The sequence below is a fragment of the Dreissena polymorpha genome, chromosome 9 (genome assembly GCF_020536995.1).
Source record: "Dreissena polymorpha isolate Duluth1 chromosome 9, UMN_Dpol_1.0, whole genome shotgun sequence".
Classification (NCBI taxonomy): Eukaryota; Metazoa; Mollusca; class Bivalvia; order Myida; family Dreissenidae; genus Dreissena; species Dreissena polymorpha.
The window spans coordinates 83,535,143-83,561,810 of record NC_068363.1 but is presented as its reverse complement, the minus strand read 5'-3'; the positions used below and the strand labels follow the sequence as shown (position 1 = coordinate 83,561,810).

At 36.3% G+C, this 26,668-nt stretch overlaps 1 protein-coding gene across 2 annotated transcripts; it reads left to right on the top strand.

Moving 5' to 3' along the window:
- Positions 1 to 868: 868 nt before the first annotated feature.
- Positions 869 to 23,479, top strand: LOC127843986 (probable E3 ubiquitin-protein ligase MID2). 2 transcript variants are annotated; one of them, XM_052373936.1, is made up of 8 exons: positions 869 to 970; positions 11,351 to 11,505; positions 17,746 to 18,311; positions 18,497 to 18,592; positions 20,327 to 20,476; positions 20,833 to 20,981; positions 21,486 to 21,607; positions 21,873 to 23,479. In XM_052373936.1, exons 2-8 carry the CDS (start codon positions 11,373 to 11,375, stop codon positions 22,427 to 22,429), a joined length of 1,773 nt encoding a protein of 590 aa, XP_052229896.1. In that variant the 5' UTR covers positions 869 to 970; positions 11,351 to 11,372; the 3' UTR covers positions 22,430 to 23,479. The 2 variants fall into 2 exon arrangements, with proteins under 2 accessions (XP_052229896.1, XP_052229895.1); XM_052373935.1 differs by having other exon boundaries at positions 877 to 1,047; positions 11,352 to 11,505.
- The last annotated feature ends 3,189 nt before the right edge of the window (positions 23,480 to 26,668 follow it).

Genomic DNA, 26,668 nt, shown 5'->3' with positions numbered 1-26,668 from the left:
AATTTACCAAAACGGGAAAAGTCCCTTTAAAATGTCATTACGATTTATGAATGAAAAAAACGTTGGCGTTACCAGTATAACTTGTTAAATTTAAGTTAACTCATCTATGCCCATGTGATTGAAACGACAGAAACTTGCAACTTTGTAAATTTTGTATAAAGTCTTATTTAAATTAACTTCTATTGTCAAGTTATATATTTTTCTGGAAGCAAAAAAAAAAAGAAAGAAAGAAAACGAACATTCAAACAAACTTTCTTAATGTTTCTTTCTATACACTTCCTATTATCCACGTACATGTTTTTAGATATTACTACTACAAACTTTATACATATTAAACGTACACGCTTCGATTGAAGTTACGCTATACATTATATATGTAGTCAAATCATGCGCATATACATGTTTGATTTGTGATTTGCACACCTTTTAAGACACATATCTTCAATAATTTTATTAAAATGTTATACTTGCTTTCACATGCTACACATTGTGGAAATAACCGTAGTATGTGCCTATAATACAGTTATAAAACTGCATAGCATTTGTAATTACGGTTTCATCTGCTCCGCTATTGAAATCTTGACTGTGCCGCCGGTCTTAAAATCAAATTTTATAGTCGTCAACTTTTTTTACACACTTTGTATTCTTTTATATGAAAGCAAATGTTAATAACATTATAAAATAAAAGCAAAGGCAAAACAAAAACAACATTTACACTTGATCTTAAAATTCTGTAAATGTTCATTTAGGGTCCTATGGTCATTTGCGTTTCCGAAATCGGCATTCGATATTCTATGACCGTATTGGATTTGGGCCATCGTTTTTGATTATCTAACTTTAGAATTCCGACATAACCATTTGAGTTATCCCCCTTAGTTGTGTAGTAGACACTAATATGTATTTTTTTAATAAATGTAGCCTACAGGTGTGGTCGATAATTACCATGTTTTGTTTTGAAGCGAGAAAAAAAAGGTGAGAAAATGACCACGTGTAGAAGTTGTGAAATCAGTTGAGGAGAATAGCAGGAAAAATGTACACACAGAACAGGTAGTGAAATAAACAAAAATAAATTACAATTACACTGAAAGATACAATTCTTGTCGTTTGTTTAAATTTCGTACACAGTTTATTTTGTGTATTTAGTGCCTTTTTAGGTGATTATTTTCACAATAGTGCAGACCATAGTGTTGTGCAAGATATTTAAAAGTTGTATCCCTTGTATATTGAATAGAACATATAGAGTATTTTTCTTAAATGTCCGTGTGGACAAATAATTTTTTTTATTTATCACTTAATTTTTGGTGTATTAATTGTTTTTTTAAGCGAAAGTTTGGCTATAGTTTAGACCTTGGTGATGTGCAGGAAATTTGACTGTTGTATCCCTTGTATTAATTCTTTCCTTAAGTTTTCCTTATTGAGAAATTATATAAAAAATAATTACAATGAGTTACTAATTCAATAAAAGTTAAATTTTATTGTCCTTGTCACACAGGGAAATTAATTTAAATAAAATCATTATTGATATGGTTTATATAAAGGTTTTTAAGTACCTGTGGACAATTATCGCTTTAAATTCCTTACCTGAAGCGCCCAACCACCTTTCCCAAAAAGCTGAAAAAATCATCACTGGCTACTACTCCATATCAATATATTCACTACAGATATTAAAACTTGATTGGTAATTTTATGCTCAGTAAAAAAGTACCCTGGGTACTCTTAAGTATACTTCAATGTACTCCAGGTACCGAAAATACACTTAAACATACCCGGTCAATATTAGACTGATTCAGTGTTTTATTTCCACCAACATTTTGATGTGGTAGAACATTAGAAAACACAATTTTCTTAGAAAAAAACCTGCCTCAACATGCTTTTTTTAGTATAAGTTTCAATAATATAGAGGACATTCAAATAAAAACAAAATAAATTTGAAAAAAATGAGCCGATAACGACAGTTATAGCATTAACATTCCCGTGTAGGTTTAAGTATATTTTCTGTATCCGGGTAAAATGATATTGAACTAAAATGTTACATACATGTTCAGGGTCTTTATTGACAAACATTGCCAAAGACTTATGACTGTTACCAGCTTTTTCTCAGGGTTATCAGGACATTTGCGTTCAACAACATCGCTTTATGTCTACTACAAATATTCAAATAAAACTTAACACATCAGGGCCCTCAATCCATTTTAGGGGAAGCGGGTCGCTACCCATAGCAGGGGGAATTTTCTCGGCGTTTCCCTTTTGGGGGGATTTTTAACTTACTCTCTAATTATTACATTTGTACATGTTTGCACTATATTCATTGCTTATTTCATAATTAAGTATGTTTGACAAGATTAAATTATAATAGAATTGAGATATAAAAATCATGAGACATCTATCTATGAAAAAAAAAAAAAATTTTTTTTTTTTTTTTTTTTTTTTTTAGGGGGAATTTTTCCCCCCAAAAGGGGAAAAAAGTATACTTTTCAGGGGGGGGGGGGGGGGGGGAATGCGGCCGTGGATTTGACAGATTGAGGGCCCTGCACATGTGTTCAAAGTCTTAATAAGCAGGTACTGATTACACCCTATAAGTTTCTCCAGCCTTTCAGCAGGATTATGCCCACTTTAACTCATAGGAAACTCATTTTAAGCTTTGCATGCAAATTGAAATTCATGTTTATTTATTAGAAATCACGGACTCTAGATTAGACGGATATGAAACGGGACCGTATCGGCAAATAGCTTGTCGATACTTTGTCTCATGACCAGTAGCTACCGATAAGCGTACATCGAAGCGCCGAGGTTATACATTTTGATGTACCCACTCACGTCTTTTTTTAAATTATACTTTCATTTTTCGGCCGATGTTGACAAATTACGTACGTAGTTTTCAGATATATAAATATATATTATGTTTTTCTTCTGATTTGGGCAGCCTGGCGAGTTATAACTTTAACTTTTGCAAATATCACACCGTTTTAGAGTCTAGATTTACGGTTGACATGTTTGTACTTTATACCGATTTGTAGCGTTTATATTTGGAGTTCAGTTTTTAAAATAACATCTTGCTTAGGAGAATAGAATTCTGTATACGATAGAAAAAAAATGGTTTTAAAAATGAAATTAAGTAAGGAATGACTTTGTACGAAAGTATCGCGCGGTCCTAACGCAGAGAATTGATGCTACGGTCTTAGTGATTATGCTTTTGTTTGGATACGGGCCATTTAATTTCCTTTGTCATGATTATCATATTTTTTTATGGAATATTTTGAAATATTTTGTTCACGAAACATATCAATAAAGCTAATTATTAATGAAGCTTAATAAATTAACGATTTCAGCTCTTGTTTATAACACAGACAGGGTGTTAATTTTATTACGAGACAGCGTATATAGCGGACCCTCTTGATATTTTTTAGGCAGGGATTTTCACGAATCTTTAAATTATTTTAATTTATTAATAATTTAAGGTAAATAACCTTTCATATAATTAAACATAATACATGTAACCTCTTTGAAAATAAACAACAAACAATGAATGTTTTGACACCTATTTTATTTTAAGTATGCAAAGCCGAAAAATATCAAACAGCCCTTGTTTACATTTATATCTGACAGCTTGCAGCCAGAATAGACCCTTTTCACAATAGGTCAAAATTGATAAGAGCGCAAAGTCACGTGACTCGCAGAACTCCAGAACAAGGCTGAACGTGTTACCATTTCCAATAGTCACACACAATGCCGCATCTGATTTCAACCTTTCACTCTTTTGAACATTCGGCGATGTAACGATTTAGAAAACACAATATGACATTGTCAGAATAAGTTATAAATATGTAATTCACATTATAAGTGTCAATACATTAAATAAATTGTCTTGATTAATTTAATAAAGTACTTATTTTTCTCCATTTTTTTCACACATTTGACACGCTTTGGTAGAGCTTTTTTTATCGCGCTGTTTGAAAAAAAATCTACTAGTATCTTGTTTATTGATACATCTGTGATAAAGTAGCCCCAGTGTTCCTGATAAACCAATTATCTCGTTATGATCAGATACTGTGCCGACAAATACTAAATAACAGCATGGTGTCATAATCCAACCGTGGTAGATGCCTGGTCATTGAACACCATGTATGGTACCCCAATGTCTTATCATGGTTGAAGTATTACGTAGTCATCTCTAAGACTAATGTAATGCCAAATACTCAAACTAAATACTGTATAGATATTCGCCAGTTTTAATCATAATAATACAGTAAAAAATGCTGGACATTCGTCCTAGCCTATTTTTCACACAGGCGGACATTCGTCCCTATGTTTTTGACAACCTGAACATTCGTGCCTTCGTTATTTTGACAATGCACAATGCACAAAATGGTTCCTACATGTACATAATTTTGACAGCCTGAACATTCCTTCCTTCGTTATTTGGACAGCCCGGAGATTCGTTCCTTAATAATTGCTATCCCGGTCATTATTATCACATTTTATCAAAATAATATGGCACTTTCATCAGGTATTTTAATATGTCGTTATTGAAGTAATTAAAAATAATGTTCTCATATTTTGTGTTTATTTTATATTGTGTATATTTTATATTGTTGTAAGATTTTATCGTGATCATGATAACGTTAAAAATAATCAAATATATCGACTTACACTGAGATCTGTAATTTGCCAAAATGCAGAATTCTGGGCGTTAAAACTATGTAGGAGTATATACATCCGGTCTGTCAAAATAATGTTGGAACAATTGTCCGGGATGTCTTAATAGCGTGGGAATGAATGTCCGGGTAGTTAAAACAACGTATGAACTAATGTCCGCCTTGTCAAAATTAGCGTAGGAACAATTTTCCCTGTGAAAGAATATTTGGATACATAATTAAGTGCTTAATACTTATATATACATTTGAAATATTTATTAGCTTTTATGCTAAACACGAAACCTATTTATAGCGGGTACCGCTAAAATAAAACTCCGTCCTTACATAGTCTTATAAAGAGTGTTTGTTAGTGTGTGGAAGAACACAATTAAAACAAGAATTTTCATTGACCACAACGGGGTTAATGAATGTTTCCAAAAAATCAAGACACACACACACACAAGAGAGATTTATGACATGATGTGCTTGTGGCATATATTTATCAATCATAATCACGTTTAAAGAGAAATCAAGGTGCATGCATGGACAGATCAGTTCGCTCCACGTTTGTTTTTTCACCTGTATAAAAGAATTCTTCAATATTGTATTTCACTGTAAAAGATCATTAATAAAAGTTAAACGAAAAATGACACAACATTTATCATGTGCTTTGCATTTTCTTTTGCCTTTTCTTATGATTGAGTCAACACACATTTTACACGTTCGATCGTTCGTGAAAAATATTACAGACTAACAAACATACCTTTGAGAATTTAGGTTATATAATAACCTTTTGTATTATACGACTTTTGTATATATTTGTTTTGTGCAATTATCAATGTTTATTCTTCAGATCACATTTGCTCTGATGACAATGGTAATCTTGAATTTGAATCAAGATTTAAAAAATGTATATACACGTATACACTAGTGGTACTATATACTATGGCTTTGAAATATGACTTTGGTGTGTGAATGTTTATTTCATAACCCCTCATCAATTTATTGACTAAACAACTCATCCATGTATGCATATGTTTGCCGTTATTGTAACCAATGTCAGTTCTCATGAAAATCCTGAATGAAATTAATAAAATTCAATTGGTTTATAATCATCGATATGCTCCGCCAAAGATCTACATGTATACACGTTCAGCCTCATTCTGAAATTTGACGCGTCACGTGATATCTAAAAATAGCAACAGCGGTAGTATTATGAAACTGGTCTATTGTACCACTAGTAGATACCAATAAACAAATTGCTTATCATTTACCCTTGGAATATTGGTAAAAAACTATTGATTAGCAGAACTGTTTGACTTGCAGTTGTACTTACATTGGAACGTATTTCAACATTTATGATGTTCCAGGGTTTTTTTTGGCCCGATTTTATAGCCGAAATTCGGCTATGTTCCCAATCCCAAAAAGTATACTTTTTTCCCAAAATGTGGCAAAAATTCCCAATTTCCAAAAAAAAAAAATTTTTTTTTTTTTTTTTTTTTTAGAAAAAAGTCTAATGTGTATTTTATCAATTTTAATTCAATTACATCTGACACAGTATTATTAGATTTTGTTCTTTTAATTTGAATGATTATAAAGGGTTATATCAAATTTAGTATTTCCCTAATCAGTGGACTTTTCGTGTGGAAAAAAAGGCTAATAAATTTATTTTTCCAATTTCATGAAAATGCCGATAAAATTCCCAATTCCAAAGCCATGGGCTATCTTCCCAAAAAGTGGGAAAAAAACCCTGTGTTCTTCTGTCCATGAGGCTGCATTATGTGAGCACCCAGTGGGGTGATTCCCAGCACTCCTACCCAATAAACTTTACTAGACTCATGAAAGTTGGGACATGTGATATATCTTGCTGCAACTTTCTGATGTGTGTTATTTAAGTTTTAAAATATTTAAGCTGGATTACATGTAAAGCTTGATCCTTATTTTAACATTCAAGTCCATTTCCTGGGTAGAACCAGTACATGGTATCTTTTTGGGAGATCTAAATAACGCTTTCTCAAAGGAGATCCAACCTATGACCTCCTGGTCGCTAGGCGGACACCATATCCGATATGTCACAGTGTGTTTATTTTTTGACATCTTTCTGGAGAAAACACAGACTGTTCAGTAGAGTGACATTCTTCAAAATTCTCATGCTGCTGGTAACACAGATTGAACCCAGGTCGCCAAGGTGAGAATTGCATCTATCAACCAAAGTATCAGTACCGCGCCCATCGAACTCTTTAGATTGGAAATTATTGGTCTTCTTAATTGATTTAAAACATATTGTTTTAGATGATTTTTGCTGGAAATGTTCAATTTCAATGCTCATTTTATTAGCTCGGCTGTTTTCGGAGAAAACCTGAGGTATTGTCATAGCCAGCTCGTCGTGTTGTGTCCGTCGTTGTGTCTGTGGTCGTGTCCACCCTCCGCGTCATGCTAAAACCTAAACATTTTGTCAAGGTTTTTAACATTGGCTCTAAAATCAAAGTGCTTCCACCTACAACTTTGAAACAACCTATGTAGATGCACCCTGATGAGTTCTACATGCCACACCCATTTTTGGGTCACTAGGTCAACGTCACTGTCACCTCTAAAAAAAAAAAAAAATATATATAATTCTGAGATGCTTTTATTTCTTCAAAAAATGCACCCGCAGCAGAGCGTGGCACTCGTTATGCGGTGCTCTTGTTTGTTCACTTATAATGCACTTTCAGAACAAAATTGATGCAACTTTCCTTCTTTTCGGGAATTTATTCAGATAGCATATGTGATTTTGTTAGGTATTTTTGCTCATTGGGAAAGTACCTGCTATGGGTACTGTTTTAAGAAGGAAAAATTGCTGCAACTATTTCACTAAGCAAGACAACTTTTTTACTGACATTGGAAAACAAATTAATTATTTAAATCTTACAAAATAACCCAAATGTATTTCCAAATTAAAAAATACAAATTTGGGTAAAAACGTTTTGCAGACATTTATAAAAATACTATTATTTGAATATTGGCAAACTACTTAAAACTCTGCCATGAATTCAATGGAAGTAATAATAGATATGATACATGTCAAAATAAGGGAGCAGATCAATAATTAAGCATCAAATAAACATGCAGTATCTTGGCGAAGTTAAATCAGTGGAGGAATAACGCCTTGTTCATGAAGCAGTGGTAAACAAACAACTTAAGACATCTGTCTATAGCAGTTAGCCAATAAAATAAGGCAACTTAATTTTATAAGGTAATTTTGAAATACGTTTCCTTTGTTTAATTTTATGCAGTTGACACTTGTGCTCTTTGGGTCATAATGGCCCCTTTTAATAACTTTTGCTAAGTCAAAGCGCTCCTTTTATACAACTTAGCTGCTTGTAATATACATTTTTAGCTCATCTATTTTTTGAAAAAAAATTATGAGCTATTGTCATCACCTTGGCGTCGGTGTCGGCGTCCGGTTAAGTTTTGCGTTTAGGTCCACTTTTCTCAGAAAGTATCAATGCTATTGCATTCAAACTTGGTACACTTACTAACTATCATGAGGGGACTGGACAGGCAAAGTTAGATAACTCTGGCGTGCATTTTGACAGAATTATGTGCCCTTTTTATACTTAAAAAATTGAAAATTTTGGTTAAGTTTTGTGTTTAGGTCCATTTTATTCCTTAAGTATCAAAGCTATTGCTTTCATACTTGCAACACTTACTAACTATCATAGTTGGCGTCCGGTTAAGTTTTGCGTTTAGGTCCACTTTCTCAGAAAGTATCAATGCTATTGCATTCAAACTTGGTACACTTACTAACTATCATAAGGGGACTGTGCAGGCAAAGTTATGTAACTCTGACTGGCATTTTGACAGAATTATGTGCCCTTTTTATACTTAGAAAATTGAAAATTTTGTAAAGTTTTGTGTTTAGGTCCACTTTATTCCTACAGTATCAAAGCTATTGCTTTCATACTTGCAGCACTTATTAACTATCATAAGGGGACTGTGCAGGCAAAGTTATGTAACTCTGACTGGCATTTGGACGGAATTATGGGCCCTTTATTCTTAGAAAATTGAAAATTTGGTTAAGTTTTCTGTTTTTGTCCACTTTACCCCTAAAGTATCATAGATATTGCTTTCATACTTGGAACACTCGCAAACTATCATAAGGGTACAGTAAAAGGACAAGTTGCATAACTCTGGTTGTCATTTTTACGGAATTATGGCCCTTTTTTGACTTAGTAACTTTGAATATATGGTTAAATTTTGTGTGTTCGATCCACTTAACTTCTAAAGTATCAAAGCTATTGCTTTCAAACTTCAAATACTTTCATGCTATCATGAGGTTACTGTACCTGGCAAGTTGAATTTTACCTTCACCTTTGAATGACCTTGACTCTTGAGGTCAAATTATTAAATTTTGCTAAATTGCCATAACTTGTTTATTTATGATTAGATTTGATTGATACTTTGACAAAACTACTCTTACCTGACATACCACAGTAGACTCCACCCAAACCATCCCCCATGCCCTCCCCCCCCTCCCCCCCCCCCAAATCCCCCCCCCCCCCTATTTTTTTTTTTTTTTTAAGATCATCTCACAAATGACCACCACACCCTCACACTATACCCCCCCACCCCCACCCCACCCCCCAATTTTTTTTTTTGAAACGGTTAAAAAACACAAATATTTATTTTTATTATTTTATTTTTGAAATACCGTCCAACCATCGCACCCAAGAATCCCCTCCCCCCCACCCTCCCACCCCCCCCCCCCAATTTTTTTTTGGTGCATTTTTTGTTTCGCATTTGTGGAAGATAATGTAATAAATGTCCACACCCCCACACTATACACCCCTCTTCACTCCACCCCTCCCTCCTTTGTGATTGAAATTGAGAGTCCCTTCACCTTTAAAAAGAAAAATAGATGAGCGGTCTGCACCCGCAAGGCGGTGCTCTTGTATTAATATAAGCATAAGAATAGGTCAGCAAATTACCTATTACCTTTGTTAATTAACCGCTGCAATGTTGTAATTTAAATTCACATTGTACTGTAAAATAACCACCAAGTAGTAGGATAGAAATCTAATATGTACATTGTAGCTACTACCTCAGGCTATAAGAGGTTTTAGATGTTTGTAAACATAGATGTTTGTAACGAGCCTTGTAAAAAGGAGTCATTCATTTGTGCTACTATCTGAAACATTGGTAATTATAAACATAGTTTTTAGGTTGTAATGATTGCAATTCAATATAATTTGTTCATTTGATATGTCTTTGATAACATCAGTACACCTAACTATATCAATTATAGATACTCAGAGTAACCATGTCTTATGATGAAGTAAGCCATAAAATCCTGTGGTATTTGCTACCTTGAGAATAATTTGACAGTTCATCTATATATATATATGATTGTAAAGAAAGGATTTTAGGCTGTTACCTGTTTTGGCAGAATTATGCCCCTTTTCCAATTCGTAGCCCTGCAACTTTTATTTTTGAATTCTTGCGCTTCTTTTATTTTAAGCTCATCTATTGTCACCCTATATCTGGCATTGTGAGTCATGGATCATGCCGTGTGCATCCACGACTTTTAGCTTGTAATTGCACTAGTGGCCACATTTTTTCATAAAATCTTGATTAAACTTGCTCAAGATGTTTATCTTTACTTCATCTAGGCCGAGTGTGAATCTGATTCATATGCATCCAAAAACTCGGTCACAAGGTCAAATCCTAGACAAAACCATTTTTAGCTCACCTGAGCACAATGTGCTCATGGTGAGCTTTTGTAATCGCCTTTTGTCTGTTGTGCGTTGTGCGTCATGGGGCGTATACATTTGCCTTGTTTACACTCTAGTTTCACTTTAGAGGCCATATTTATGTTTCAGTCTTGAAGAAACTTGGTCAGAATGTTTTTATGCCCCCTTTCGAAGAAAAGGGGGCATATAGTGATCCGACTGTCCGTCTTTCTGTCCGGCTGTTAGTCACACTTTGCGTTTAGGTTTCGAAAAATGCTCATAACTTCTATGTCACTTGAGATATAACCTTCATATATGGTATGCATGTGTATATGGACAAGGCCTTTCCATATGCACACAAATTTTTACCCCTGTGACCTTGACCTTGAACTTAGGGTCCGCGTTTAGGTTTCGAAATCTGCGTTTAGGTTTCGAAAAATGCTCATAACTTCTATGTCCCTTGAGATATAACCTTCATATTTGGTATGCATGTGTATATGGACAAGGCCTTTCCATACACACAAATTTTTTTACCCCTGTGACCTTGACCTTGAACTTAGGGTCTGCGTTTAGGTTTCGAAATCTGCGTTTAGGTTTAGAAAAAAGCTCATAACTTCTATCAAGTGTTTATAGGGGGCATAAGTCATCCTATGGTGACAGCTCTTGTTTGATAATAAGGCTGAGTTTTCATCCAAAAACTAGGTCACTAGGTCAAATCTAATGAAAATAAAGTAACCTATTTAGAGGCTACATGCATGACTCAATCTTGATTAAACTTGGTCAGAATCTTGTTGTTGACAATACCTAAGCCAACTCACGTTTGTCCAAAAACTAGTTAACCAGATCATGTTTTAACTATTGGTTTACCTCAAACTCATGTGAGCTCTTAAGAGCCATTTGTGGCTTTGTGTGTGTCAAAAGTGTGTGCTGTGGCATCAGTGCCTGCGACACATGCAGTGTAACCATATTCCTTAAGCTGTATCATTCTTGTATCACACTCTTACAGGTAATCCTGGTAAAGAAAGGAATGGAAGATGAGTTGACATGCCCTGTCTGCCTAGAGCTGTATGCAGATCCCCTGTTGCTCCCCTGCTCCCACAGCATCTGTAAGAAATGTCTGCACGAGATCATCGACAATCGGTGCAAGAAGGGCAAAGAGGGTATGGGCAAGGCTTTCTTAGTATAAAAGTGCACCCATATTTTGTGTCACACAAGGTACAAAGCTGTTTGGAATATCTATTTTTGGTTTTCTACTGCCAGTTTATAGCTTGGAAAGGTGCTTAAGCAGACCCATATTGATCTACACCCTGCAGACGAGCTGTCTGACATTAATATAATATTCAACAGCCATGTGTACAACAGGGTGATATATTTGGTCCAGCATACAGACATCCTTGTGTACAACAGGGTGATATTTGGTCAAGTATTCAGGCAGCCTTGTGTACAACAGGGTGATATATTTGGTCCAGTATACAGACAGCATTGTGCACAACAAGGTGATATTTGGTCAAGTATTCAGACAGCCTTGTGTACAACAGGGTGATATATTTGGTCCAGTACACAGACAGCCTTGTGTACAACAGGATGATATATTTGGTCCAGTATACAGACAGCCTTGTGTACAACAAGGTGATATATTTGGTCCAGTATACAGACAGCCTTGTGTACAACAAGGTGATATATTTGGTCCAGTATACAGACAGCCTTGTGAACAACATGGTGATATTTTTGGTCCAGTATACAGACAGGCTTGTGTACAACACGGTGATTTTGGTCCAGTAAACACACAGCATTGTGTACAACAGGGTGATATATTTGGTCCAGTGTACAGACAGCCTTGTGTACAACAAGGTGATATATTTGCTCCAGTATACAGACAGTCTTGTGTACAACAAGGTGATATATTTAGTCCAGTATACAGACAGCCTTGTGTACAACAGGGTATATATTAGGTGCAGTATACACACAGCCTTGTTCACGACAAGGTGATATATTTGGTCCAGTACACAGCTGGCTTACCATATTGTACAAGCTGATAGATGAGTCAGAGGTCAGTACAAGTTTGTATATATCATGCCATCATAAATAATGCTGTTAACTGCTAGTAATATTTGTGTTATATGCCTATAATATCATTCCAGTTACTGCATTATTAATTTTTGATTTACATTAAAACATCAAGTCCAATAAAATTTGAGAGTGATCATTGCATAATTTTGTGAGATGTTCATTGTAAACATAATTTCTCTCAAGAAATAAGCTTTCAGACATTATTTGGAAAGCTATTTTAAGCAAGTTTAAATGTGAGGCATATTATTTATCCTTTTCTGTGCAGTTCCTTATTAGGTGTGGATAGAAAACTGTGTCTTAATAAAATATCAACATACCATATGTTTCGGTGTGAAGAAATTAATTCAAAATTAATCATGTGAGGTCACCTATGATCTCAAGTAGTAAAATTTGTATTTGTGAACATTATTATGTAGTTTAATATACATTCGTTTCATAACAAACATTTCATGCCGTGTATTCGCGACTACTAAGTGAAAAAAGAATACATCAATACTTAACCCTTTATTTTTTAATTTAATAAATTAGAAACATTAAGTCTCTCTCTTCATTTCAAAGTTATGATTTACGCCGATTTTCCTTTTTAAACATATTTCTTGTTATATATTATTTTTTCTTATTATTAATTTCGTATTTATTTTATAACAAAACAAATACATATAAAAAAATGTTCACATGACAAAACATTTTCCATTTGTTGATAGCAGCTTGTATTGTAGAAATTATGGGTTAAATTAAAACAAATGCTTTATTTTAAGATTCACTTGTATATCAGATATTTGTATGTGAATGATTTGAATGATGTGTGTCAAATACAATGTGGACTCTGATACCCTTTATATATGAATTCTGTTAGCTTTACTACTTTTATGGTCTCTACAAACATTGTGATTTGGATTTGTTGACTTCAATAGATTTATGGCTGAATATTGGTTGAGTGTCTACTTGTGTGCCATATTTATGATGTTGGACAGTAAAAATGCACATCTTAACATAAAGCTTATTATTAACCTAAAGTCAGTGAAGTGTTGCTTTAATATAATTTGTTAGACCCTTTAAGGGAAGGTTTTTACACAAGACCCAACAGGGACTGATTTTTTTTCACAATTATAAGCTACACTGTTAGTATGAGAACTAATAACAAAGCAAACATACAAAATCCCCCAGCTTATGTGTGCTGAAAGGAGCAGTAGGCGGGGCTTATCAGGCATCATGGACCCTACCAGTCAGAGATATATGGGATTTCATTGATATTGGTTCTCTTGCATGGATTTTCATGTTACAATCAGGCACTGCAACTAATATGTATGACAATTATACTATTAATGATATCAGACCATTAGGCTGTCAGTCTGTTTGTTCAGAAATGCATATGAAAACCAGTAAACTGAAGTAATACTTGTCATGTATGATCATGCAGACTGGTCAGATTGATTGTTAGCACTTTCTCATTCTACACCAAATGTAGCTTTTATATCTAAATAACTAAATGAAGCTGTTAATACTCGAGCTAGTCAGATTTAATCAACAGAAATTATATAATTACAAAAATGTATCTGCATTTTAAATTAAAGAGCTAGTTGAAGTTGCTGTTTCTATTACCCCGCCCATGGATGCGACAAAACCATATGGAAAATGTCCCATATGTTCTTCTGCCTGTGACAGGTTACATTGATTATACTCATTTATGACATTCCTTATCAACCCATATTACATGACCTGACTTTGATGCTAACCTTATCCTGACTTTTAACAATTAACATTGGATGTTTCTATGTCTCGTGATTCAGTTGTTTCATATAGCAGGACTACTGTTTGATACAAAACTTGGAAATTAACCTTGTTGTTGCTAATTAAGACAATCTCCTTTACAACACTATCAACAAACATCACTGTTTCATCAAGCACCAACACTCCTTGCTGCAACTGTTACAAGCACCAACACTGCTTTCTGCAACTCTTACAAGCACCAACACTGCTTTCTGGAACTCTTACAAGCACCAACACTGCTTGCTGCAACTCTTACAAGCACCAATGCTGCTTGCAGCAACTGTTACAAGCACCAACACTGCTTGCTGCAACTGTTACAAGCACCAACACTGTTTGCTGCAACTCTTACAAGCACCAACACTGCTTGCTGCAACTGTTACAAGCACCAACACTGCTTTCTGCAACTCTTACAAGCACCAACACTGCTTTCTGCAACTCTTACAAGCACCAACACTGCTTTCTGCAACTCTTACAAGCACCAACGCTGCTTGCTGCAACTCTTACAAGCACCAACACTGCTTGCTGCAACTCTTACAAGCACCAACACTGCTTGCTGCAACTCTTACAAGCACCAACATTGCTTGCTGCAACTCTTACAAGCACTAACACTGCTTGCTGTGCAACTCTTACAAGCACCAACACTGCTTGCTGCAACTCTTACAAGCACCAACACTGCTTGCTGCAACTCTTACAAGCACCAACACTGTTTGCTGCAACTCTAAGAAGCACCAGTACTGTTTGCTGCAACTCTTACAAGCACCAACACTGTTTGCTGCAACTCTTACAAGCACCAACACTGTTTGCTGCAAATCTAAGAAGCACCAACACTGTTTGCTGCAACTCTTACAAGCACCAACACTGCTTGCTGCAACTGTTACAAGCACCAACACTGCTTGCTGCAACTGTTACAAGCACCAACACTGCTTGCTGCAACTCTAACAAGCACCAACACTGATTGCTGCAACTCTAACAAGCACCAACACTACTTTCTGCAACTCTTACAAGCTCCAACACTGCTTGCTGCAACTCTTACAAGCACCAACACTGCTTGCTGCAACTCTAACACTCACCAACACTGCTTGCTGCAACTCTTACAAGCACCAACACTGCTTTCTGCAACTCTTACAAGCACCAACACTGCTTGCTGCAACTCTTACAAGCACCAACATGATTGCTGCAACTCTTACAAGCACCAACACTGATTGCTGCAACTCTTACACACACCAATGCTTCTTGCTGCAACTCTTACAAGCACCAGCACTGCTTGCTGCAACTCTAAGAAGCACCAACACTGTTTGCTGAAACTGTTACAAGCACCAACACTGCTTGCTGCAACTCTAAGAAGCAACAACACTGCTTGCTGCAACTCTAAGAAGCACCAACACTGCTTTCTGCAACTCTTACAAGCACCAACACTGTTTGCTGCAACTGTTACAAGCACCAACACTGCTTGCTGCAACTCTAAGAAGCACCAACACTGTTTGCTGAAATTGTTACAAGCACCAACACTGCTTGCTGCAACTCTAAGAAGCAACAACACTGCTTGCTGCAACTCTAAGAAGCACCAACACTGCTTTCTGCAACTCTTACAAGCACAAACACTGCTTTCTGCAACTCTTACAAGCACCAACACTGCTTTCTGCAACTCTTCCAGAAACCAACACTGCTTTCTGCAACTCTTACAAGCACCAACACTCCTTCATGCAGTTCTTACAAGCACTAACACTGCTTGCTGTGCAACTCTTAAAAGCACCAACACTGCTTGCTGCAACTCTTACTAGCACCAACACTGCTTGCTGCAACTCTTACAAGCACCAACACTGCTTGCTGCAATTCTTACAAGCACAAACACTGCTTGCTGCAACTCTTACAAGCACCAACACTGCTTGCTGCAACTCTTACAAGCACCAACACTGTTTGCTGCAACTCTAACACTCACCAACACTGCTTGCTGCAACTCTTGCAAATAAACTTATATCAGTGTTGCTTTAGATATGACCTTTCCCATGTCAAGAAATCCAAATGGACCAGTTGAGCACTAACTGCAGCATGTGTGTTTATCAAATAGATTTGTGTTTTAATGGAGACAATACATTAAATACATTGAAGTCAAATAGTCAATCTTTAAGTTGATATTTAAATATATTAATACTAGTGTATGAAACTTGCATTTCGTATGATGAAATGAGAATGTGGACACTGTACAGATGAAAAATATTGAAAGCATTCTCTATTTATGTTACAGTAATTATACTGTAATTATAGGAGTCACTTTGTCTGTCGGTCGGTCTGTCTGTCCCCAAAAATTCATCCGATCTTCACCAAACTTGGTCAGAAATTGTATCTAGATGATGTCTAGGTCATGTTTGAATATGGGTCATGCTGGGTCAAAAACTAGGTCATGGGGTGTCTTAGTGTGTTTTAAATCGAAAGTTTGTCCGGACCATAACTATGTCATTTATCGTAATTTTTTAAATGACTTAGTACATTTGTTCACCATCATGGGATTGTGTGTCATACGAAAGAAGTACTTTGATATCTCCAAAGTCAAGGTCACACTTGGAGTTCAAACATCAAATGCTTGTCCGGGCCATAACTTTGTCATTTATTGTGAGACTTAAAAATCATTTGGCACATTTGTTCCCATCATGGGACAGTGTGTCATGCAAAAGAATTACGTTGATATCTCCAAGGTCATGGTCACACTTTGAGTTCAAAGGTCAAAAATGGCCATAAATGAGCTTGTCGGGGCCATAACTATGTCGTTCATTGTGAGATTTTAAAATCATTTGGCACATTTGTTCACCATCATTGGACGGTGTGTCATGCAAAAGAATTACGTAGATATCTCCAAGGTCAAGGTCACATTTTGAGTTCAAAGGTCAAAAATGGCCATAAATGAGCTTGTCTGGGCCATAACTATGTCGATCATTGTGAGATTTTAAAATCATTTGGCACATTTGTTCATCATCATTGGACGGTGTGTCATGCGAAAGAATTATGTAGATATCTGCAACGTCAAGGTCACACTTTGAGTTCAAAGGTCAAAAATGGCCATAAATGATCTTGTCCGGGCCATAACTATGTCATTCATTGTGAGATTTTAAAATTACTCAGTACATTTGTTCGCAATCACTGGACAGTGTGTCATGCGAAAGAATTACATCGATATCTCCAAGGTCAAAGTCACACTTAAAGTCCAAAAGTCAAAAATGGCCATAAATAAGATTGTCCACGCCATAACTATGTCATTCATTGTGAGATTTTAAAATGACTCTGTACATTAATTTTGTTCACAGTCATTGGATGGCGTTTCATGCGCAAGAATTCAAGAGTTCAAAGGTCAAAATGGCCATAAATGATAATGGCATAATAAATCGCCATAAATTAGCTTCTCTTGTTTTGTGAAGACAGCATGCAAAGTATTCTGTGTCAATGTAGCATGTGGGGGTATACATCACATCTGTGACAAAGCTCTAGTTAAATAATAATGTCATTATTTGGATGTAATTTTCTAAATGTTCTATAGTTATGTTGATGCTATTTTGATAATATTTCAGGCTTGGACTGTCCATCCTGTAGAAAATCACTGGCCATCACAAAATCAAAAGTTTCCAAACTTCCTAGAAATCTTGCCTTGGAAAACGTCGTCTTTCGCTACCAGGAAATACAGAGCCAAAATCTTGCACGGAATCTGAACAGTTGTGAGTTACCACAGGATGTGACTTCACCTGTAAGTCTGTGCACCAGTCCAGTGTTTCTGGCTGAGGAGCAGGGCAGTGTGAGGGAGGGTGGGGAGAGCCTGGAGCATTGTGGCCTGTGTGAGGACCAGTCTGTGAGTCCCGCTGCCTGGTACTGTGAGCAGTGCTGTGTGGCCTACTGTGACCTGTGTCTGGAGACATTCCACCCGCACAGGGGGTCACTGATGCTTCATAAACTCAGGAGACCAGTGAAGGATGAGTCCACAGAGCGGGGCACACTCTGTGTGGACCATGAGAAGGAAGTGTGCTCCATCTACTGTGACCAGTGTCACATCCTTGTGTGTCACCTCTGTGTCTGTGAAGGCATTGGCAAACATTCACAGCACAAGATCCTCTCTTTGGATACTGCTCTTGAAAAGACAAAAGTAATAATAACATCAAAATATTTTGCTTTCTCGGTTTTCAGTGCAGTTGTACTGATTGCTTCACATAATGTTTAACATGTCTTTGCTTATTAATTTTAATTCAAGAGTTAAACATAAATATAATAACACTGGAAACATGTCTGTTTAAAAGATGTGTCTACATCGTTATGTTCTCTTGTTTGTAGGTGTTGTTGTCAAGCACTGAGGACAAACTGCACTCTGTGCTGGCCACACTGACAGAGCAGACCAGCAAACTAGAAGAAAATGTCAAGGAAATTGAGGTAAATGTTCTGATCACTGCAGCAAAGTATAAAAATATCAAGAAATTTGAGGTAAATGTTCTGATTGCAGCTTGGGCGTGGGGCAGTTTTCCTGATATGGCTAAAGTAAAACTTTGTTAACAATTTAAAAGTCACATTTTTAGTCAAATCTTATTGAAACTTGCTAGGGACATTTGTTCTAAAGATATCTTGGCCAATTTTGAAAATGGTAGCCATTCCGTCAAAAAATATGGCCGCCAGGCGGGGGGGGAAGTTTTCCTTAAATGGCTTAAGAAGCTTTAGTAAAACCTTGCTAACACTGTAGAAGTCACATTTTTGTCCCCTACCAGTGAACCGGAGGGGACTTATGGTTTGAGCTCTGTCTGTCTTTCTGTCTGTCTGTCACACTTTTCTGGATCCTGCGATAACTTTAAAAGTTCTTCATATTTTTTCATGAAACTTGAAACATGGATAGATGGCAATATGGAGATTATGCATGTCATTTCATTTTGTTCCTACGTTAAGAATTCTGGTTGCTATGGCAACAAAAAGTAAATAAAATCTGACAATGGTGGAGTTTCACCGGTAGGGGACAATATTGCTTGGCAATCTCTTGTTAGTCCAATTATAATAAAACTTTATGGGAACATTTGGTCTAAGGATATTTTAGTGGTGTTTGACAATGTTTGCAGTCGGTTGAAAAATATGGCGGCCAGGGGGGCAGAGCAATTTTCCTTATTTGGCTATAGTAGCTATAGCAGAACCTTGTTAACATTGTAGAAGTCACATTAGTGTAATCTTCATGAATCTTGGTAGGCACATTTGCTCAAATGATATCTGGGTTGAGTTTGAAAATGGTTGCAGTCCAGTGAAAAAAACAGGGCCGCCATGGTGACGGGCCAGTTTTCCATATATTGCTATACCATAGCCACTAAAGTGAAACCTTGTTAAACCTCTAGAATTCATATTTATGGTCCAATCTTCATAATACTTGGTAAGAACATAATTATGTTATAATGTTATCTGGGATAACAGGGTTTCCTGTCCGTTGAAACACATGGCCACAAGGGGGCAGGTCAGCTTTCATTATATGGCTGTAGTAAAACCTTGTTAACTCTCTAGAAGTGTCATTTACAGTCTTATCTTCACGAAACTTTGGTCAGATCATTTGCTCTTATGATATCTTGGCTGAATTTTGAAAATGGTTTTGTTTGCTTGAAAATGCTGGCTGGCATAGGGTGGGGCTGTTTTCCTGATATGGCTATAGTGACCCCTTGTTAACGCTCTAATTGCCACTTTTATTTGCCAATATTCATGAAAGTTGGTCAGAACACATGGTCCAAGAAAATCTCCGCTGAGGTCAAAACTGGGTCATGTGAGCCCATAACATATTAACAAATTTAAAAAGAATCTTTATAATCTAGAAGTCACTTTCTTTGTTAAATCTCCACGGACCTCTGTCAGAACTATGAGCCAAGTTCAAAAATAAAAATAGGCTGAAACAGTAAATATTTATGTTTTATAAAGTACCTTTATTATTTTGAACTCCATTATGTCAGAATAGTTTAGTTTCTCAGGTGAGCCTCTTTGGGCCTATGACCCTTTTGTTAGTTTCTTTCAAACAGTTTCATTTCCTTAACATAAAAATACTAATTAAGAAGAGGTTACACATCACCCTCCCCAAAATTTGTTCTACATCACCCTCCACCAAATTTGTTCTTGGCACATAATGTGACTGTCCATGTGTCTGTACAGGGGATGCACAGCGAGGCATGTAAGAAGATAGATCAGCAGTATCAGCGCTGTCTGGATGACATCACAGCCTGCCTGGCACAACACCGCCAACAGACACTGGACAAACTCTGCACAGCTAAGTCTGTAGTCTTGGAGCAGCATCAGAACCATGTAAGAAATCATGGGCTGGCATGGTTGCTTCATTGTGTGATTATTATGTTAACAATCCCACCCTTTAAATGGTTTCTGACTGAGATTATTTGAAAGGATTATTAGACGGTGTTATGAATAGCTTTATTGCGGAAAAAAGAATTGCCACAATAACCAAAGTCTATAGTGGCCTATATTGTGTTTGTAATATAATGATAATAATGATAAAAGTTCTACTAAAATAAGTGTCAGTTTCTAAAACTTTATATACTAAATTTTGACTACACACATCTTGAAGATGCTGTATGACACTAAACAGTCCTGAGGTGTGTTTACCTGTAGTAATACTACAGAGATCATAGTTGTGCCTGTCTCAGATTGCTGACCACAGCCGTCAGTTGGAGGATACTGCGGCCCTGCTGGCTACCTGTGGGTCAATGCTGGCCACGGACCAGGGTAGGGAGCTGCTCAGTAGAGCTGGGGAACTGCCGGGCATTGTGGGCAAGCAGGAGTCCACTGCAGACAGGTACACATATAGTCACATGCATACCCTGGGCAGTCTGGAGATTATTAGATAATGGCACTTCAGCAACTTTGTAGGGTATTTGAGCAATTTCACAGGAAATATGGGTTTAAATTGATGATCTTACCAAAGATGTGGTTGTCACAGATAAGTTGATTTCATAATGGTTTCACTGAGGCAAATCTGTGAGAATCTTTTGACACAAGCACCTATACCTGGTATTCATTTGCAACAGAGAGCCCACTTTATTTGCCTGCAAGAGATATTTACCTCAAACAGTTTTTATTGATTTTCTTTAGTGTATGGTGTCCGTTAATGAATTACTAGACCTTATCAAGTAATAAGATACAGGTTTCCTTGATGCTATAAACAAGATCATAATTGAATATAATCACATTGAACTAGAAATGGAACCTGGTGTATTAGACACTGCATATTGTGGCATGTCAGACGTATGTTGAGCACTGTGCATATTGTGTTATATCTGATGTATGTTGCCTATTGCAGACTACAGTCCCTGAAGCAGGCGTACCAGGACCTGCTGTATGACCGGTCCATTCATCAAGACCTCAAGCAGTCCGTGGTAGACTTCCATACATCTACACTGGACTGCCTCAAGGCACTGCTAGGTATAGTACTGCACTGACAGATGTATGAGCTAACCTTTCATTAAAGATTGTCTTTACAAACTCTGCTTTACAATATAACTATAACTGTAAACCTATGTAAGAATTTCATCTTTTTCCAGATATACTGAGATCGTGTGATTTGTAGTTCTAATTAATAATGTGCTGATTCCATGCAAGTCATGGATGAAAAGTATGTCATAATCTTAGACTGAAGCAAAAGTTAACAATATGTAGCATACTAATTGCACTGCCTGTTTTGCTGCAGTGGATGACGTGAGCGAGTGTCAGAACATGATTCCTGTGATCAAGACGTCTGCATCGCCAGGCAGTGATGCAGTGACAACCAGCAGCAAGTGTCTAACCACCTGGGGGTTCAACTCCTCCACATTTACAGCCGAGCCTCTCACCAGGAGCGCCGTCTGGTCAGTCACCGTGGAGAAAAACACCAGCCAGTTTGGGGATCACAGGGCAGGGTACATATTTGGTGTCGGAATATCCTGTGAAAAAGTGCCTGTCAAAGAACAGGTTGGAATGAACTCTTACTCCAGTGGAATCATTTGTTCTTCGGGAAATATTATGTTTTCTCATAATGGCAAAATGGAACAGTTAATGCCATTGGATAACTTGCCCCTCTCTGTCACAGTTCATTGCAAGGTGAACCAATCAAAAGGCGTTTTACTGTCATATACTATTACTGATGCAACTTGGGGCGACTCCTTACATGGGAAAAAGATTTTGTGTGAGAAATTTATAGGTAAGCCCATCTTTCCAGTATTCACTGTTAGCCAGAGGGTTAAAATGCAGTTTCCAACGTATGTTTAAACTATGTTTGGTAATTTTAGTTATACAATACTACTAAATGTGCAATGCAATCGTCATTGTGTATCATTAACTGTAGATTATCTTGTTCAACATTATACTCATTATCTCATCCAGTCTGAGTTACTATTGGTACTATGTACTTGACTCGCTACAGTTTCCAACTTGTGTTAAAGAATAATTATTTATTATTTATCAAAAGAAATGATAACACAGCACAATTTGTTTTAGATTGCTAAGATATTTTAAGCAATATCATGAAAAGCAGTATTGCTGAAAATAAGACATGGCCTTGTGTTGATCCTTACCCATAATCAACATAGTCAATAAAATAGTCTTTGAGATGATACATGTAAATTGATCACAGAGGCCCAGCGTTAGAAGACTAATACAATCTCACGAGGGCTATCAAATAAATTAATTCAACTTCACATTCCGATATTGCTGACATAGAATGGTCAAAAAAAGGTTTGTGTTTCAATAAATGGTTTGCAGATGAAAGTCTGCATATTTATATGTACATGTATTTTGCATTCTGTTTCCACTGACTGAACTGGCATCGATTTCTACATGTTTTACTGTGCATTTCAATGGCCACCAACAAAATGATGGATTTTGTTATTTTATAGCAATTTTAGGAAACACTTATGATACTACAGATAATTATTGTATATGTGCTGCATTTTTTTATAAATCATTTTCATTATATAAACGTATACTTGTATTAAATTAACAAGGCACATAACACATTTTTTTTGCCATTTGACCCATTATGTATGCAGATTTGCCAATATCATTTATTGATGTGTAAGCATTACGTTATTTGTTGTAATACATGTATGTATTAAGTTTTAACACTGTACTTTCAATGTAATTCTTATATCTGCTTCATGTGTTTCTTGTAAAACATGTTCGTTTTGATACACACACAGACTACATACACAAATACGAGCCCTTCTGTTATATAAAAATCTGGATTAGTTAAGTGAGCATTCATTAGGGCTGGCCATATGACTACATTGTTGTCAGTCTCAATTGACAAAAGTGCTGGTTTTATTTTACCTTTAAGTTCCATTATTAAAAAAAAGAGCTTAAAATATTTGTAGTCATAGGTCCTGCTCATTTAGTGACTGCTGTGCATTAAAACCTGTTTACTATTCCCTAGCAGGATCAACGTGGTTCTCAGATTATTACAGGGCTGGACAGAATGAAAACCTGTTTGCAAAAATCTTTAGTGCATAAAAGACAGTTTTTCTTGCAGTTTGTGCCAATATCTTGATTTAAGAATACATTATTGAATGCGCCTGAAATCGGTGCCAAAATTTCACGTTGTGTGCAGCATACCGTGTAAATGAATGTTGTAAACATCAATTTTTGTCCAAGAACACAGGCTTATTGAATTAAATTATTCTGTTTTTGTCACATTGCCATAAGCCGCATAAAAACTTTATGCACTAGTTGAAATTCTTCAGAAAAAAATGTTTTAACAAGTTATTTGAAAACAAGATTGAAAGGCCCAAATTCCCGCCCCCTGGCGGCCATGTTTTTCAACCAACCGGTACTATTTTAAAACTCATTCAAGATATCATTGGGAAAAATAATCTGAACAAGTTTCATGATGATCATACAATAAATGTGGCTCCTAGTGTTAGCAAAGTTTGACTATTTAAGGAAAAATGACCGTCCCCGGCAGCAATGTTTTTCAAGCAAATGGAACCATTTTCAAACTCATGCCAGATATCAAAACCAATGTTCTGACCAAGTTTCATGAAGATTGGACAATAAATGTGACTTAAGGGAGTGAACAAGTTTTACTATAGCCATAGAAGGAAATCTTCCCCGCACCCTGGCAGCCATGTTTTTCAACTAACCTGAACCATTTTCTCACTCTTTCAAGATATTATTGGGACAAATTTTCTGACCAGGTGTTATGAAGATCTGACAATAATTGTGGCCTCTATAGTGTTAACAAGGTTTTACTGTAGACATATATAGCAATTTAAGGAAAAATGTCCCGTCACCAGGCGTCCATGTTTTTCAAGCAAATGGAACCATTTTGAATTCCTCTAAGATATTATTGGGACTAATCTTCTGACCAAGTTACATGATTATCGGACAATAAATGTGGCCTCTAGCGTTAACAAAGTTTTACTATAGCCATATTAGGATAAATGCCCCACCCCCTGGAGGCCATGTTTTTCAACAGACCAGAACCATTTTCGAAATCATCCAAGATGTCATTAGAACAAATGTTCTGACTAAGTTTCATGAGGATACGACTTAAAATGTGACTTAAGAGTGTTAACAAATTTTTACTATAGCCATATAAGGAAAAATGCCACGCCCCTGGCGGCCATGTTTTTCAACCCATCGGAACCATTTATGAATTTTCAAGATATTACTGGGACAAATAAAGACAGAACAATAAGTATGGCTTCTTGAGTGTTAACAAGGTTTTACTATAGTTAATATAAACAGAAATAGCCATTTAAGAAAAAAGCCACGCCCCTGGCGGTCATAATTTTCAAGCAACCAGAACCATTTTCGAACTCATTCAAGATATTATTGGAATAAATCTTCTGATCAAATTTCATGAAGATTGGACAATAAATGTGGCCTCTTGAGTGTTAACATTTCTATAGCCATATATGGAAAAATGTGCAGCTCCCTGGCGGCCATGTTTTTCAAGCAACCAAAACAATTTTTAACTGGTCCAAGGTATCATTGGGACAAATCTTCTAAGTGTCACGATGATTGGACAATAAATGTGGATTCTAGTGTTAGCAAGGTTTTACTTTAGCCATATAAATAAAAATGTCTCGCCCCCTGGTAGCCATGTATTTCAACCAACCGGAACCATTTTCAACTCGTTCAAGATATCATTGGAACAAATCTTCTGACCAACTTTTATGAAGATAATAAATGTGGTCTCTAGAGTGTTAACAAGGCAAATGTCGACGCCGCACATTGGACAAAAGGCGATCACAAAAGCTCATCATGAGCACATTGTGCCCAGGTGAGCTAAGTTACCACTTACTGTTGTGTTTACATCCATTGTGAAACCCATAAAGACATGTGATCCTGCTCCCTGGAAATGTTGTTAGGGCATATTTTGTTACCCAGGTCAGTATGCTTATGTGTCTGCTTCATAACTTTGTAATGCATAATAGGATTTCTGAATCAATTGGAACAAATGATAACCATACAAATATGATGTGTCACGTGCAACAACCATGTCACTAATTATGGTCAAGGTCACAGTGGATGCTTGGGTGTTTTTGCATAAAATCATGCACATGTTGAAATCAGGTCCATAACTTTGTCCTGCATAATGGGATTTCTGAAGAAATTCGTGCAAATGATCATCATTTGTGTCTGGCCCATAACAGTGCTGTGCATGATAATTACAAATGATCGTCATATAATGACAATAAATCAAATGCAACAACTATGTAGCTTGTTCAAAGGTCACGGTTACATGTGAGTTTGTGCATATTCCTTATACGGCTATAGACAAAGTACATGTTTGTGTCAAGTAAGTTAGTTTGTAATGCATGATGGAATTTCAAAATAAATTGGCACAAACAATCACAATATGAGATGGCATGTACATGAACAACCAGGTCTTTTTTTTTTCAAGTTAAAGGTCACAGTGAACACTTGAAGTTTGTGCATATTCCTCATAAGGTAGCAGTGCTAGTTGATGCCATGTGACAGCCTGTTCTATTTTGTATAGTTCATTGCAAATACTTTTATCATGTCAAGACACCAGGGTGCAGAATCAACAGGGTTTTCAGGGACTTACAAACGGGCTGGACAGAATGTAAACTCATCGTTAAGACCTTTATTTTTGCAAATATCTCAAGTTATTGAAAAAAAAAATTGGTGCCTAAGACAGTTTTTCTTGCCGTTTGTGCCGATATGTTAAGGTATAAGAATAAATCCTTTAATACGTCTGAAATCAGTGACAAAATTTCACGTTGCATGAAGCATAACCTTATACATGAATGCAGAAAAAAATAGAATTTTTGAACAAGAACACATGCTTATTAGATCAAGTACTTTTGATGTATTTCACATTGCCATGAGCAGCATAAACATGTCTTTTATGCACTAGTTGAAATTCTTAAGAAAATTCGTTTTAAAAAGATATTTGAAAAAAAAGCAACACTTACCAGTGTGTTTACATCAATTAACATTTAAAATTTGAAACCCCACAAAGTCACCTGATCCTGAACCCTG

Bases quoted from the DNA above. Each gene is read 5' to 3' on its own strand.
- LOC127843986 (XM_052373936.1), top strand. From the start codon at position 11,373: ATGGAAGATGAGTTGACATGCCCTGTCTGCCTAGAGCTGTATGCAGAT. The intron at 11,506-17,745 runs GTATGGGCAAGG...ATAATATTTCAG, and splicing joins GTGCAAGAAGGGCAAAGAGG to GCTTGGACTGTCCATCCTGT. The intron at 20,982-21,485 runs GTACACATATAG...TGCCTATTGCAG, and splicing joins CAGGAGTCCACTGCAGACAG to ACTACAGTCCCTGAAGCAGG.